Genomic DNA, 17350 nt, shown 5'->3' on the forward strand with positions numbered 1-17350 from the left:
TATAGAACTGCTGAAACAACTATTATTAACATTTTGGTAGTGAATGTTGAAAACCAGGACATTTGAGTGTTTTAGAGATATTTGTAATAGTAGTACAAAACGGACAATCCAAGACATTACTTTAATCTCAGCAACCCAGGGTTCTGTCCTAGCACCGTATACTATACAAACAGCAAACTTACATTTACCCTACCCTGATATGTGATAATGTCAATTGATAAAATTGCTGCTGCCTAATATCCCCCCACTCAATTTTATCCCAACAAAACCATGTAAAACCTCTTGTTCAACAAGTAGGCCTATTCCCATGTCTGTACAGTATGTAATGCTGCAATATGCCAGATATGGATGCCCCCATGTGGCTAAAATGTTGGTGAGTCATTATACTGTTGAACTATAGTCTATAATGTCAACTTAGCCCGGGTCCAGACTCCATAGCGGTAGCCTGTCAGAGTAGGACTCGGAGAATGTCTCCTTCTCGTCCTTAACGATCGATATGGACCAGAGCTAATGTTGTCAACTATATATTGAAAATTGAATCATCGCTGGTAAGCAGGGTTTATTTGTATGTTGTTATGATTTCAACTTCAAGCTAGCCTACATTTGAAATTCCGTACCTATTGTGCAAGCAGGTATGGTAAAGACGCTTTGACATTGACAGCAACTGCCCGAACTATCAATCAACTAACATATTTTATGTTTATAACTATGTTATGACAACGCATATGATATTATGCCACAAATAGTAACATAATTGGATCTTTCTATAAGGATACATCTTAAAGTAACGTGCAGTTTAACTGATGCTATGGCTGCTAATGAATGTTGACATTGTGAGCAAGCCATGGATAATTAATAACTTAATAACTTGAGTAAATGTGTCATAAACGAAGGAAAACGTGCACCATCGCACTTCACGTCACAGCTGTTTGTTGTTGTCGTCTCACCTTAGCAGCAGACAGAAGTCTTTGCAGAGATGCAGCCACCATGTACGCCGCCATGCTTGCTGAACTGACGCGTGACCACGTGATGATGACGTCAGAAGGGGTGTCTCCTCTTTTTCCAATCACGAGAGAAGAAAGTGTGTGTGTGTGTGTGTGTGTGTGTGTGTGTGTGTGTGTGTGTGTGTGTGTGTGTGTGTGTGTGTGTGTGTGTGTGTGTGTGTGTGTGTGTTGTGTGTGTGTGTGTGTGTGTGTGTGTGTGTGTGTGTGTGTGTGTGTGTGTGTGTGTGTGTGTGTGTGTGTGTGTGTGTGTGTGTGTGTGTGTGTGTGTGTGTGTGTGTTTGTGTTTGTACAAATGACATAAAAACCAGTTGATTGGGGTTGGCAGGCATGTGCAGAGAGGGGTGGGGGGGCTTAGGCCCCTGCCCTTTTGCCTCAAAGTGCCCCCCAAAAATGGCCAAAATCACACTTGTGTGAATTGAGGGGTGCACTTATCATCATACATCCCACATTCCGCACTCAGCCAATCAAATCAAAGCTGGGCAGCGCCCCTCAAAAATAATTATCAATATTGTATATTTTAATGTTTACATTGTAATGAGAACATATTGCTTATAATCTTTTTTTTTTTTAAGATTTGTTTCAGGGCTTTCATGCATTTACTGATAGTGAACAGTATAGGCTAGACTAGAGTACAGACAGGAAAGGGAGAGAGAGATGTGGAGTGACACGCGGGGTTTGGGAGTCGAACTTGCGGCACGTCGTCCGGCTGGCTTGGCCTATAGGTGCCCAGACGGTTGACCTAACCGCCCGGGGCCCATTGCTTAATTTACTGTCCAATGACATGGCCCAAGTTATTGTGGAACATTTTGCTCCATTAGCATAAGAAATCCAATGTAGGCCCACTACATTTCTGGTGTGAAATGGCACAAAAAGACCACCCCCCAAAATCAGTGCGCTGTGTGCACACAAACACACACACACACACACACACACACACATGCACACACACACATACACACGACACACACACACATGCCCTCTTCTTAGGTTTGGGCCCTGGCCTTGCCCCCTCAGTGCTCTGCTCTCTGCACGGCCCTGGTTGGCATGTCGAATTGGGGACAAAATGTGTGTCCCCAATTAGATTTTTATTGAAGTCTCATAAGTTTAGGGTGGGGGTTGGGACTGGGTTTAGTGTAGGTTCTCAACATGTGGTCCAGCCACAGGGGTCCTTGGGGGAGGGGGGCTCCAGGGGGTCCTCAGCTAAATGATTGATAGGCTAGTTATCTACACCAGAGAATATACAAGAATGACAAAAAAGAGGGAAAATGAGAGATTAGGCTTATATGGTTACAGACTGTAAAGGAATTCTGGACCAAATGACAGACGGCAGACCATATCAAGTATAACAAAGGCTGAAATGTTCTTGGGTCCCAGAGATAGTATCCAGAGGGTGGTCTGGTGCACATCAAATTGGGGGTCCTTGCAATTGATATGGAATGAATGTATATATAGTGAACACAATGTCCAAAAGGTTGCAAAACCAATGTGTATAGGCCTATCCGTTTTATTTCTCTTCACAGTCTAGGCTAACTCAAATGAACACAGAATAGCCATTTGGTTATTTGAATTTCATGTATTTTAGCCTTCTTAAGTCCAAAGCTATATAGGCAAACAAATAAGAACACTTATTGAAAATGTTATCAGTTTTTGTAGCAGAAATATAGGCTGCATGCTGTGGTGTGTAATATTAAAGACATGCAAGAAATTAAATTGGAAGAGATGAAACAAGAACAATAATAGGAATATGAAATAACCTATGACCTGGAACACTAGCCTGGCTACATTTGAAGCATATAGGTTTATCTCTCCTATTGGAATTTGAGCTTTATAATTGTTTACTTTAAAATGTTAAATAGCCTAGACTACATCTACATGTGTGAAATGCCATGTGTGACCACAGGACATTATGCGCGTTGTCACTGTTTTTGCTTACAAATAGAATACAATTGAACTATTTACACCTTATAGAATAGTTGTATATGTTATTACACAATTAGGAACGATTCATAGATATGCCTATAATAGCGTATAGGACATAAATGCAGGTTATCCCGTCATAATTTGAATAGGAAAATCATTGTCTGCCTGGATGAAATATATTTATTTAGTCCAATTCTCCTTTCAATCTGTTTGGTCGTACATATAGCTAAATAAGGGTAAAACAGGCCCAGTTAGAATAGAACATCACCAGTCGGCAAAATAGATTAAGGAAACAAGAACAGATTCATCGAGTAAATTCACTTTATTTTATTTACATTGTGAATCATATAGTACAGTTACAAAAAAACGTCATATGAATCACGATAAAAAATAATAACAATGCTCTGTCACAACATGATGTGTAGCCAAAATCTGGCTAGCTAATACATGACAACAGAACATTAAAAACACTATATAAATGTAAATAAATGCCATCAACACCGCGTGAAACGTCCGTTTGGATGAAGAAGCCTGCCTCTCCAGTGTCAAAAAAAATTAAGGCTTTTTGTCGCAGCAGTCCTCATGGCTCCTAATTGTCTCTGAGTTCCGAAAATCATTTGCGCCGTTCTTCCCATCGCTGGCGTCTCAGACGTACCATTCACTGAAGTTAGGCGAGATGGCGCCGTGAGACCCACTGAGCACCACAGAATCTGGTGACATTTCGCCATGCGTGTCCGAACCTGGCGACACCGTGGGAGTGGAAGAATCGTAACCGCTGCTGGCCGCCGGGGAAGGCTCGGAGATTGACATCGAGGCCGAGGAGTCGTGAACCTATGTGAAGAATAACACATGTCGATCAGTTTATTTGCACATCAGGGTTTTCAATACACCAGTGACCTGTCAAGTTGCAGGCTATATGTCTCACAGAACACGCCGTGCGTAATGATGCAACTCGTGCGTAAAAACGGCTGTTTACCTTCATGTGTTTTCGCAGGGAGCTGGGATGGGTGTAGGACTTGTCACACATCTTGCACACATAGGGCTTTTCAGACGAATGAACGTGCATGTGTTTCTTGCGGTCACTGCTGTTGGCGAAGCGTCTGTCACAGCCGAAGTAGTCACACACGAACGGTTTTTCCCCTGAGACAGAAACACAGAAAAATTAGACACGTGTGCCAAACTCGACATTTATATCAAATAACTAAGAATATAAAATACATTACATTAAGAAATATCATAACTAAACGGTGCCCACCTGTATGCGTTCGCTTGTGTATCTTGAGGTTCTCCGAGCGGGCGAACACCTTGCAGCAGCCGGGGAACGGGCAGGCGAACGGCTTCTCTCCGGTGTGCACGCGGATGTGGTTGACCAGCTTGTATTTGGCCTTGAAGGGCTTGGCTTCGCGCGGACATTCCTCCCAGCTGCACACATGTCTGCTCTGCTCCGGACCCCCCACGTGCTCCACGGAGACGTGCGCGACCAGCTCGTGCATGGTGCCATAGGTCTTCCCGCAGATCCGGTGGTCGCTCTGCTCCAAGTCGATCCATTTGCACACCATCTCCTGTTTGATGCACTGTTGCCGCATGTAGCGGAAGAACGTCTCGGGGTGGTGATGGTGGGCAGCCATCCCCATGTTCGTCGCTCCGTATTGGCAATAAGGGTCGCCTGATCTCACTCCATGGTGGTGGAACTGCTCTCCCACTCCGGCGAGCCTTCCTCCACCGTGCAGCGCCTGCTCGTGAAGGGGGTACATGAGGTGCCCGTGCCCCTGGGCGTCTGCGCCTGCCATGGTCCTGAAGAGGTGCTGGTGGACCTGGTGGTCGCCGACCGGTCCCGCTGCTGGGGACTCGCCCACGAAGCCTCGGTTCCTCATCAGGAAATCCCGAGCGGAGTTGGCGTAGGAGGCCGCGTAAGACGTGCCCTGGGCCGCGAACGCTGCTGCGCCGTGGTGGCCCTGGGGGGAGATCATGTGGTGCTCGGGACTGAGTTTGAAGGCAGGCGCGGCGCCCATGTGTAGCGGCACATTAAAATCCATGAAGACACCAGACTCTCGGTCCATCTGGTGTTGCATTGTCTCGTGTATATATATAGTGCTTCAAATTCCGAGGTTAATTTAGGCTATATATACACTGTGAACCGTGTTAATACGCAGCATGAAGCTGTCGCAACATTAAAAAAAATCCAATAAAAATAATTAAAAGCCGGTATCAAGTCCCAAAACAAGATGTTACTGAAGTTGTACTAGATCAAATCAAGGCAAGACAAAATACAATGTGTCTCAGAGAATACTCTTCACTTCAGTTGTGTCAACTTGTGTGTAAGTCTGAGTAATTAACTAACTCTGGAGTCTGGACCCTCTCCTTTTACAACAAACGGGGGTCCCACGGTCTTGTCTGATTGGTCATACCCACAAATGCCCTGTGTCTGTGTGAGCCAATAAGGTATGCCCATGTTTACTATGATATTAGCATAAAACTCCGCCCAGTGTGACTTTTAGAGGACAGGGAAAGTAGCCTCATGCATAACCTGAAAGAGTCCCTTGGGCTAGAACAATTTTACATTTCAGCGGCAAAACAAAATCATCAGGCCTTCACTATTGAAAACCTTTTAAACTGTAAAGCCGTTGGATCATGCAAAGGCATTACCTACTATACAAACAATAATACAATATAATTGCAGGTTATTGGCGAAATTATATATAGGAACAATTTCTAGGCCAGCAAATAAATGTAAAGGTTTTATAAAAGGTTTGACAAGGACAAAGTTGGGAATGTGTGGTGTTTGCAGTTTGTGTAACTTGTAAGTTACAGGGATCCCTCATAAAAGAGAACTTGGGACTTCTCGCCTGTATACATAGGCTATTAAAAGGTCAAATAAAAATAATAAACACACAAAGAAGGTTTATTTGATTGATTGATATATCAAACAAACCTTTGTGTGTTTTTTTATTATTATTTTATTATTATTACCCCATGTCGTTTACATTTCTGTCCATATAGACAGAAATGTATAGGCTACAGAAATTTAGGGTATTAAACAACAAAAAAGTAATTGGGACTTGTTTCCATTGTGGTGGTCGTCCTATATGTATAGGCTATTCAATTAATCAACATATAAAATGTATACAGCCATAATCAACAAATGAAAAAACACTATATGTACAAAGTGAATGCCATCTCCTTTGTGAGAAAAGTAGTACACAAATACCCTGTGGTGTTTGTAGAGCCCAGCCAGCCACCATATTTTATTTCATTGAGGTGCCTCTGCCACAAGACTTGAACATTGTTAACACAGGGTAGACCTACTGCGGTTTATTATTATATTAGTATTAGTATTATTATCATCATTAGCCTGTTATTATTATCTTCATCATTATAGCCTACGGAAATCGTATCTATTGTATACATCACATATCATTCTTTAGATTTTTGTCTTTTTACACGCCAATTTGGATTGGAATTTGAGGGGAAGTGTGTATAGGCTATAGTGTGTGTTATTATCATCATCATTAACCTACAGAAATCATATAGACATAGGCCTACTGTATACATCACAGAAACATTCTCTTTCTACATGCATGCATATAATTATTTTGATTTTTGTCTTTTTACACGCCAATTTGGATTGGAATTTGAGGGGTAGTGTGTGTGTCTGTGTGTCACCTTTTCTCACATGTCCTCTTAACAGCTGTGTTATAGGCATATTGACGTCCTGGGGTGTTATAATATATTGTGGCTAAATTAAATGAACTGCATTGAGGTTAGCTGCCCACATGATTATTATTTGTTATGTGTTCATAATCACTCCAGTCTCCTCGTGTATATATTCATTGGTTTCTATATTTATTCAGTGATTATTTGCAGAGTGCAGACTGACATGCCAGTGAGACAAGGGAAAGAGCGAGGAGTCGAAAAAGGCAAGGGAAGAAGGATGCCGCCTCACAGTAATGGGACACGGCCCACTCTGCTCCTTTTGACTCAATTCCCCTCCATTCACTGTGTGAATAACTAGCATGGAGGGTCTGACTCCCGGGGTCTAACACCGAACAGCGGGGGGTAACAAGACCGCCGCATGCGCCTTTCCCGACATCAAAACGGGCCAGGAAGGGGGGGAAGACAGCGCTAAACGGCTTCCCGCTCGGATCTTACCGATTTTAACGAGAAAAGCGAGGCATCCACACCGCGACAGGAGCGGGGGCACGAAAAGCAGCCCGCCGCGGTTTAGCATGCAGCGGGCGGCTGTTGTAGCCAGGCACAATGGCCTCGTCTCTCCGCTGGGGAACAACAACTCCGGGGCCTCCAACATCGCTCCGCCGCCCCAGCAGCAGCAGCAGCGCGCTAGCACCAACGTTCCAGCCTCCGCTGTCAACGTTACCGGCGGCGGAGGAGTGGGAGTAACGTTAGACGGCCTGTTGGACTTCTCCAAAGGCCCCGTCGTCGTCGTCAAGACGGAGCTGGTGTGCAAATGGACCGGGACGGAACGGACAACTTCCTCGAGACAAAAGCTCGAGCGGACAACGGCGGTCTGCGAGCAAACTTTCAGCTCCATGCACGAGCTGGTGGACCACGTCACCACCGAGCACGTCGCGGCGGGGCTCGAGACGAGCCTGAGCCATGTGTGCATGTGGGACGAGTGTCTGCGGGGCGGCAAGGCGTTCAAAGCCAAATACAAACTGATCAACCACATCAGGGTTCACACCGGGGAGAAACCCTTCTCCTGCGCCTTCCCCAACTGCGGCAAGATGTTCGCCCGCTCCGAGAACCTCAAGATCCACACCAGGACGCACACGGGTAATAGCGTTTTCATCTAAAGAAAACACGTATAGTGTTTACATAGAAAACGTCATTTAATTCCCCCCCCCGGCTTTTTTTAATGCAACCGTGCGTGTCATCACGTTAATACGGCTGTTTTAAAGATTTGGCGTGTCTGTATAACGAGATGAATATATAGGGATAATCTTCAAAGTGTTCCCTGGCAGGAATCCCCTCCATGTTTACATGTGGGCTCAATTCGGTACCGATTCCCAACCACGCATCCTTCCTCCCTTCTTTCCTAACCCCTTCCTAGAGAACTCAGCGCTCTGACTGCAGCCCAGGAGGAGTCATGTAAGGTGACCGGAGCCAGCTGTGCAAATCAGGATGCTGCTGTTTCTGATGATGTAGTGATGAGGACCAGTGGGCCTTAGAATAATCCAGTTAATACATGCACATTTATTATGACAATGTTTGTTAGTAATATAACTGTAATAATACTAATAATAATAGCCTACAGTTTCACCACCTAAACAGAAAATTACTATAGGCCTACATATTGGTGACACTGTATAGTCAGCAGCTCAATGTAAAATATAAAATGATAATACAAAAATCACCACCTTCCATTCAGTGACACATTTTCATCTCAATATGTATAGCACTCTACACATATAGGCTAAGACAATTAAGTGCATAATGGGGGGGTTCCTTTCATTTACTTGACTTTAACTGGACTTGAAATATCTTTCAATACAAGGCCCAACATAGTTGTTTGCATGGTGCATATTACGGTGTGTGTGCGTGTGCGTGTGTGTGTGTGTACTGTATATACTATAGCCTACGGTATATGTACCGGTATGTGAAATATATTTTGTATTGTTTTTTGTATTTTTTTAAATACAAAACAAAACCCTGAAATTAAAAAGAAAGGTCAGTCGCTGTTTACACGGCCAAGAAAGATGCAACAGCAAATTGCATAATTCTTTTCACAAAGTAAATATTACTTTAAGGTTTTATGTGTTGAATTATTGAATTTTATTTATATTTCATCAAATGTCTGCTTTGTGTCACTTTATTTTCACCATGTCATTTGCATCTTTTTAAGTAAAGACAATTTCTTTGCATCCAAAGAGCCTCATACTTCCTTCAGTGTGCGAGCCCGTTATTTTTGCTTTTGAACTTTCACGCCTTGTGTTATATAAATGTGATAGCTCCACATGGTGACTAAATATCGGTGGAAGGTCACCTCACGGCTAGAAGGCCCTGGGTTCAATTCCCACTGTGGGCGCTGTATAGGGGCGCGTTCTCACCTCCGCGTCATCGGTGCCCATACCCTGGGTGGGGTTTGCAAAAGGGCCTTCCTGTGTGGAGTTTGCATGTTCTCCTCTTAGGGTAGGTATACCCTCACAAAAAACATGCAGTAATCCTGGTCTCTATATACTGTCTCCGCCTGGCCAGCCGGGATCCTGATGGAGGGAAAAGTAACTGGTAGGAATAACGTGTTCCTTCCTCACACTATGCCCCTGTCAGGTGATAAGAAGTGGCCTGCTCACTCCTCATGCATTGAAGGAAGCATGAGCTGATTGAGCTCAGTTCGCGTCAGAGGGAGTATACTTCTGGAGTATAGCGCCCAGGATTACATTGGACAGTGACACTGGGTGAAAAAAGATGATTACATTTTGTGGGATAAAAATGTAAAGGATTTTCTTTTTAATATATATATATATATTGAAGATATGAAGATATTATAATAACAAAAAGCAACGTAGATGACTATAGAATATTGGAATGATGGAATAAAAAACTGTAAGCTATACCTCTTCAGGTACAATTGCAATTTAAAAAATAAAATAAAATAAATTTCTTTCTCAGAGACTGGGCATAAATACAACTACACAGAGAATACAGAATATATACAATTTGCATAATGTGTATACAATGTGAAATGTATGTGATAATTGAATATTATCCTTTTTTTAGGGAATTGCCATCGACAAATGCAGAATATTCTGATCATTGGTACGATGCATGTCTGTGTCTTCCAGGTGAGAAACCGTTCCAGTGTGAGTTCTGCGAACGCCGTTTCGCTAACAGCAGTGACCGCAAGAAGCATTCACAGGTCCACACGGCGTCCAAGCCCTACGACTGCAAAGCGCTGGGTTGCACCAAGTCCTACACTCACCCCAGCTCGCTGCGTAAACACATGAAGGTCCACATCAAGTCATCACCTACCTCGGAACCCCACGACCTGTATGAGTCCCTCCTCGTCCACCAGCCACACCAAACACCTCATCAGGCTCTGCTCGAGCCTCTCGATCTCAAAATGAACCGCCACTCTCCCTCGCGCCCGGACATAAACGTTCGTTTCCCTCCCCTGTTGGATCACAGCATGCTGCGGGAAGTGGACCATAAGCTTCTGCTGCGGAGTTCGTCTCCCGTGGCGATGCCCCTTGACCTTTCACTGTCGGGCCTGGTGAAGAGCCGGCTGGCCCAGCAGCAGCAGAGCTCCCGGAGCCAGCGGAGGAGCCAGCGCTCAGTCAACCCGCCCTTACCTCAGGTGTCTAACATTAAAGAGTGGTACGTGTGTACCAGGACTACAGGCCAGCACCAGTTCCCTTTACTAAACCCGGAGGACATCAAATCGGAACCCAGCGATGAAGAGTACAACACGTAGGAGAGACTGACCGATGTTTGAACAACATACATCAAACATCACCAGATGCAGGTCCAGCCAGAGAATGGGGTGTGTGTGATAGTTTTGCCACATTTTATTTCCAATGCAGTCCTTGCAGTTGTTGTAGTGGTGGTTAAGTGCAACGCCTTGGTTACGGGATCTGAATCCATTTCATAATGGGTTTACTGGCCTCTCTCTGATGGATAGAACAATTCTGGTCACTGGAGCCTTGGATCAAAGGAAGCGGGACTTGTCCCTCTTCTATGTAGTGCTAATCGCTACGTCCTCGCTCAGTTGGGCACTTGTGCGAAGGTTGTATGATTCATAGCAGAGTACTGATCCTATTTCAGACAGGATTTGAGCCTTGGATACAAGACACCCTACCCCAAACGGATCCTTTTCCAGGTATACTGACACAGTTTTGAGACATACAGATGTATGAAACAGTATAGTTTATACGGTACATCAATGATCAGAGGCATCATTTAGGAAAAAATAAAATAAAAATAGAGCGTGGTAAAAAAAGTTTGAAAGTCTTATATGACATTGACATGGGGTTCTTACATGCAAACAAATAGTACCAAGGAAATGCCACCAAGATATCCTGAGGCTACACTAAATACAGAACATTCCAAGTGGAACGCACATCAACACAGCACAACATAGGTTGCCATAGAATAGAATATACTTGTGACTGACAGTCACACAACTGCACACAGACACACACACACTGACAGTCACACAACTGCACACAGACACACACACACTGACAGTCACGCACCTGAGCACACACACACACACACACACACACACACACACACACACACACACACACACAGTGAAAGATCATCAGCTAAGGATGTACACAAGTTTAAAAAAAAAATTTATTTGCACAACTTCACTGCATAAAAAAACTAACCAGAACAAGTTCAATCTTTATGTGTGTCATATGTCGCATCGATTCAGGTGTATTCCGACCTAAACCATGACCATGTGATCTCAAATCTGATTTATCCGCAAAAATACGGTGGAGAAAACAGCCGTAAAATAAATTATTTGAATTGTAGGTTAAACGTTAAACTCTTCAGGGGTTTCAGTTGCCATAAACTAGGTGTGCTGTGCTCCACTCTTCTAATGCACTTAATATTCTAAATGTGAGTCTCGGTGTGTTTTACAGTACATGTCTAAAAGAGTTTGCCCTAATTGTGTCAGTATACCTTTCAAAGAGCTCTGTGGGAGGCTACTTTCATGTAGCGTACAACTCCTATTTAGTAACGAGGTGCGTGGTGTTTGTTTCAACAGAGCACCCTATTTTTGTGTCATGCATTTGTTGGTCGATTTGGTGATAGCACTTATATGTATTGCCAACACACACACACACACACACACACACACGTACTTAAAATGCAATGTTAGAGTGAACGGGACACAGAATGATTGTAGACTGTCTATTAATTGATTCATCATTCAGATTGGAGCAAATATGATTTAGGGAAACAATCAAGGCCTTTCTTCCTAGAGCCTTGCTTTAAGGAGGGACTAGAATTATTGGTCATCACAACTCTCGGCACAGACAGCACATAACCTGCACATAATAGATGTTATTCTCGTCTTGCTTGCCATTGTGTTATCTAAAGGGGAACAGCACTCAATTTAAGAATGAATGTGTTCTCTTCCTGTAGGACTAGGTCAGTCCAACCTATATTTGTCAATTTAATTTAGATAATTTCTCTGGCCAGGCAAACAACAAACGGTGAACTGAGACATAACGTCCCATTCTAGTGTAAATTGTTCATATGATAATTTGGTTGGAATACTTAGCTTTGTTTCCCTTCAGAATCCAGTTCAGTAACGTGAGACCTATTTGTTTCCCACAGCAAACCTCAGTGAAGTGTTTGGCCGCTAACACTATCACTGAATGGTAATTCACTACTTCATAAAATAACTGTCTTCTTTAGAATATCACCAGGAAGATAAACCCAATCACTCCTTTAATTGAGAATAACTCTGTTGTATTTCTCAAATGTCATTGCTTCTATGGCATTGCTTCTGTTAGTGTCCTTGCCTCTGGCTGTAATGATAATAATGCCAGACGAGAGGAAGAACAGAATTGTTAAATTGAGTTTTAATCTCCTTTTGATCGTTATCCGTGTTTTGGCAGCTACTACATGTGAATAGATGATGATGCATAGGCAACATGCTGAGACAATGGACAAGATTCTCTTCAACAGAGACAGATTAGAAAATGGAACAAAGTCATTGTGGATAACTAATTGGACCTAAGAAACAGTTTAGTAATCATGTTGTCCACAATTCATCACAAAAGGATTGATTGGTTGATTGATTGATTGATTGATTGAAAATTAGAATGTAGAATATCACAGTTCGAGGAGGTCCTCTTCATTGGCTCAAAATGTTATCTTATTTCCATTGTATAGTGCATAATAAGCTACATGGCCGTCAATGTAATATTTTCTAGACTTGTATGTTTTAATGAAATTATTATGTCATAGTGTTGACATGCCTAGAGTAAATTCATTGCAGTCTGATTTGTTTGAGTCCCAAACTAATCTGGACAACTACATTTGAATATGGTTTCAAATCACGACAAATACATTTGGTGTGCTTGTTAACAAGGTGTCTCAAAAGTACACATCTGTCAGTAGATCAAGTGTTCTTCATAATGTTTGCGTATGTGGCCTTCCACATCAGGGTCAGGGTAGCTGAATCCAACTGACCAAACATCAACAATATTTCTCCTCATTTCACCCTCATTGCACCATACAGTACGTGTGAAATAAACATGAAATAAACTGAATGCTTAGTAAGAGGTATGCAAAGTGGAGGCAGAGGAGGGTGTGAAATCACTTGAAAAGCATGGGATACCTGATTGAGGAGTAGAGCGATGTTGTTGGACAGCTTACATCTTTGAGAAATCTGAAAATAGCCTTTAATATTGCAAACAGCATTTTTTTAAATGACGCAATGATTTTGAAAGGACTCTGTTAGGCCAAGAGTTGGAGGCTTTGTCAAAACACCCTGGGTTCATATACTATGCATCACTTCCAGGACTGGGCTCAATTCACTTGAGGCAGGACGGCAGTAGCTCAGGGGTAGAGTGGCCGGTAGAGTTACCGGATGGGAACGTGAGGATCCAAGTTCGATCCCGGACTCCCCCAGAGTTAGTGTCGAAGTGTCCTTGAGTAAGACACTAAACCCCTAATTGCTCCTGATGTGCAGTTTGGGGCCTTGCATGGTTTCCTGACTTTCCTCCGCCACTGGTGTGTGAATGGGTGAATGTAATGCACAATCTTATGTGTAAAGCGCTTTGGATAAAAGCGCTATATAAATGCAACATTTGATCACATGCAACAAGTAAATTAAGTAGAAGTTGAATGAACATTGTAGAACTAAGTTCAGAAAGAAGTGAGAATCTGTGTTCTGTTAATAGCCCTTTCTATTTTCATCATGTTGAATTGACCCCAGCCCTTATCCTTATCCTACTAAAACAGCGATATTAGAAGCGTGGAGGAGGGATGGACATTTCGTTTACGATGCTGCTCGTTTAATAGGTCTGAATATGAACAGATGATGTCTCTTGTCGTAATTCATTTCAATACATAACACATCCTGAACTGACACATACACACACGCACACAATCTGGCTCACGTTCACTCTCATGAACAGAACTTGTTTACTCATAATTCTATGGTGATGTTGTGAGATTTCTCTGACTGGTGCACAAGACAAGAGATTATTACACTTAGCGATGTTGGAGAGCGAGGGGTCAGGCGGCAGGCCCCAGCACTTATAGGTCAAAAGTCAAATCCAATCATGCAGTCATAGATGTGGTTACAATAGATTTACATAGCAACAGAATATCTGAATTTTTACCCTGTGTGACCCAAGCAGATAAAAAAAAATAAAAAAAAATCCATATCTCAGTTACGGGGTGTTGGGCACCACGTTCATGGGACAGAATTGAACCCACAGTAGCTGAATTTACATACTAATGAAAACTCCAAATGCCAAAAATGGGGCCATGACATAGTTCTGTCACAAAGTAAACAGAATGTGTTTTTCAAGAATCTATTACTATTAGGCATCCGAAAGATTTATAGCATAATTTATTTAGCAACACAACCTTGTACACCTCAAAAGAAACATTGTGATATCATGGACATTTTGTAAAACAAAAAAAACATAAATGTGTTGTTCCTGTTGAGCCTTTCGGATATATGGAAATTCATATGAAACAACTGGATGAAAGCCAGCTTGTGTTTTAAAAACTCAAAACTCACTGTTTTAAGCTACCATCACATGTCTACTGTCTAGGATAGCTGGGTTTTACTCCACACTTGTTCTTTATATGTACTTTGTTCTATGATGAATAGCCTATCTACAAACTCACAACGTGTCGCCCTGCGTTGTGAGCTTGTAGATCTACTATTTTTGCTATTTCAATTACATTTTTTGACAATTTTCCAAAATGGGGACATCAGGGTTAAAGTGGTTAACAACGGATCTTCTCTTCCTGTGTAAATGTATCGTTTGTGTATGTTTGAATTTAAAATGTTAAATTTGTGTGTGTGTGTGTGTGTGTGTGTGTGCGCGCTCGCGCATACACGCACACTGAAGAATGAAAATGTCAAATACACTAATGCTCCCGCATCTCATTGTTGTGTGTGTGTGTGTGTGTGTGTGTGTGTGTGTGTGTGTGTGTGTGTGTGTGTGCGTGCGTGCGTGTGCGTGCGTGCGTTTTGTGAGAGAAAGGGAGTGAGTGAGTGCACATGAATGTGCATGAGTGTGAAAATGAATGCAGCATAACACACTCATGCTCACACACCCTGTGTGTATCTGTGTATGTATAATAATGTGTACTTTGTTGAATACTTGCCATGAAGAGATATGAGACTGTTTACCTTTGATTATTATTCTTATCGTTTATTGTATGTGACTGTATGTACAGTATGTATGTATGTATGTATGATGAGCTGGACTGAACCTGCTGTGTGGTTGCTGCGATAGTTTATGACTGTGTATCGTGTTCAAATCTATTTTCCCATGTTTCCTTATTGACTCATTAAATCTTAACATTCAAAAGAGTGAACTGAGTTTAAGTGGCTGGCAGGATTGTGCATACACAAATTCAACCAGAGCAACAGTGCAACCAAAAAGGTTGCAATTGATACAAGTATTTGATAGTATTTATCACCAGTAAGACGCCTGAGGGCGAGAAGCGACCTCGCCCTAAATGGTGAGGTCGTGTGCACGCACCCGCCTCGTTGACGACAGTCTGCTGGGCGAGCGTTGGCGCTTTGGCATGGGGAGGGTCAGATCAACATGGAATTAATTCTGTACTGGCCATATAAGGAGCATGTCTTGAGTATACAGGGTGTACAGGTGAGGAGGTCAGATCAACATATGGAATGTCAGAACAGTACAGTTCTATACAGTATTTAAGGGTGGTAGCAGGGACATTCTCTTGAGTGTACAGGGTTTGATGAGGGCCCAGGTAGGGCCGGGCCTTAAATTTCAGCCTGTTGAGAACTCTAGTTTTCACCGGCTGCCGGGCGCGGCTGCACTAATAACTTTGGGGCAGGCCCGTCTAGAGTTTGACAGGTATAAGTCAAAGGGGAGACATCGAAGAGGAAGGATGGATGGGGAAGGAACAACATATGGAATGTCAGAACAGGTTCTGATATATATCCATAAGGGCCAATATTGATGACATCAGGGATCTCCATATATGGGCTTAACTGCGACAGCAGGTTGCATTTACTATGACATCAGGGTCTCCACATCTTCATCCCTGATGATGTCACATAATGTAATATATGGTACCTGACCAACACACTGATGGTACCCGACACACTGACGGGAAATGCACGATTCCATAGTTAACTGTGAACTTCGGTCACAATAAATTAAAGACAAAACATATGAACTTCACAAACGTATATTTAGTAGCAAAACCTTTGGACAAATAGCTGCCAAGACCAGTGGTCTCATTCGCTGTTGAAAGATTGTACATTATACTTTATCGATAGAGTACATACAGTATGTTGACTCAGTCAAATGTGTACAGTACATACAGAATATCCTGTGTTTCATGCTTAGCATACTATTTCTGCTACGACTCATTAATTTCCCCATGGGAATCAATAAACTGTGCCTGGTGAACACAGTTGACATTCAATTAGTACTAATTTACTGTTTATGTGTGATTCAGTCGCGTTCATATTGAATGAATGGAGACTGCCTTTTGCTTGTCACTCATGTTTTTCTTCAGTTGGCTTGGCTAGTGGTGGTCTCCATATGAATGTGGCTATATCATCAATCGAAAGAGGAAAATCTAATTGTGAAGTAGAGCAAACAAAGATGAATGGAAATCTAACAGGAATTGCCCAAACAATCTCTAACCTCGCGTCACCAGACTTTCCACCTCAGAGGAAACAATCTAACGCTTTTCCAACACTACACTGTTTAGATTGATATTTATTTCACAGTATGTAGAATGGGTACATTTCAAACAAAAGCACAGGTCAATACAAGAACTGTTACTCTGGACACACCATGATTAAGCACTCACACTTGTTTACAACAGGGCCCAGCATTTTCAATTCATCAGAACATTTAGAGACGTAGGCTACAAATATACATAAAAAACAGGAAATCATCATATAAAGAAAATAAAATCACACCCGTGTGAAGTGAGGGGCTTTGTGTAGGACAAAAATACAGATTTGCTCGTCCACATATGACGTAAATTCTCCATTAATTGTCAATGGTAATTTAATGTTTGTGTAAGACGAAAATCTACACTATAGCTGAATATAGGAGGGTCTATCGCCCCTCTACAAAAGGGGAAAAAACATGTATAGTATGGGGGGAAAAGGGGTGGGGGGGGACTCAGACGTTATTTTTTACAGGGGCCAGTTTCGAATTGCAGACGTCCGTAGGTGCACTTTGTGACCGTTTTTTGAAGGAATCAAA

General features: G+C 42.6%; 3 protein-coding genes across 5 annotated transcripts in view; 1 reads left to right on the forward strand and 2 right to left on the reverse strand.

Moving 5' to 3' along the window:
• The window catches only part of pcca (propionyl-CoA carboxylase subunit alpha), a 30444-nt gene extending 29423 nt beyond the window's left edge, over window positions 1–1021 (reverse strand). The window contains exon 1 of the mRNA XM_083774611.1: window positions 948–1021. Within this exon, the coding sequence (XP_083630737.1) occupies window positions 948–1001 (54 nt within the window). The 5' untranslated portion in view covers window positions 1002–1021. The remainder of the gene's footprint in view (window positions 1–947) is intronic.
• A 2439-nt stretch (window positions 1022–3460) lies between these two features.
• Window positions 3461–7166, reverse strand: LOC310866118 (zinc finger protein ZIC 2-A-like). Of its 2 annotated transcripts, XM_083775477.1 has the most exons (4): window positions 7074–7166; window positions 4180–4879; window positions 3901–4064; window positions 3461–3755 (listed from the first exon to the last, which is right to left on the reverse strand). In XM_083775477.1, exons 2-4 carry the CDS (start codon window positions 4796–4798, stop codon window positions 3570–3572), a joined length of 969 nt encoding a protein of 322 aa, XP_083631603.1. In that variant the 5' UTR covers window positions 4799–4879; window positions 7074–7166; the 3' UTR covers window positions 3461–3569. The 2 variants fall into 2 exon arrangements, with proteins under 2 accessions (XP_083631603.1, XP_083631602.1); XM_083775476.1 differs by lacking the exon at window positions 7074–7166 and having other exon boundaries at window positions 4180–5466.
• LOC310866117 (uncharacterized protein) overlaps window positions 6285–17350 on the forward strand; it is a 266238-nt gene continuing 255172 nt past the window's right edge. Inside the window, exons 1-3 of one of the 2 annotated variants that reach the window (XR_014569884.1) lie at window positions 6285–6324; window positions 6462–7715; window positions 9725–12973. Coding sequence is in view for 1 of the 2 variants with exons in the window: in XM_083775475.1 (XP_083631601.1) it covers window positions 7151–7715; window positions 9725–10353 (1194 nt within the window). In the remaining variant the exon portion in view is untranslated. Of the gene's footprint in view, window positions 6325–6461; window positions 7716–9724; window positions 15451–17350 lie in introns of those variants that run through there. The other variant, XM_083775475.1, reaches the window with a different exon arrangement.

This window comes from Protomyctophum parallelum (assembly GCF_964188405.1).
Source record: "Protomyctophum parallelum genome assembly, chromosome: 10".
NCBI lineage: Eukaryota > Metazoa > Chordata > Actinopteri > Myctophiformes > Myctophidae > Protomyctophum > Protomyctophum parallelum.

Coding starts and splice junctions, on each gene's coding strand:
- LOC310866118 (XM_083775476.1), bottom strand. CDS start 4,996: ATGCAACACCAGATGGACCGAGAGTCTGGTGTCTTCATGGATTTTAAT. Junction 4,065..4,179: donor ACACAAGCGAACGCATACAG/GTGGGCACCGTT, acceptor TTTCTGTCTCAG/GGGAAAAACCGTTCGTGTGT. Junction 3,756..3,900: donor CCCTGCGAAAACACATGAAG/GTAAACAGCCGT, acceptor TTCTTCACATAG/GTTCACGACTCCTCGGCCTC.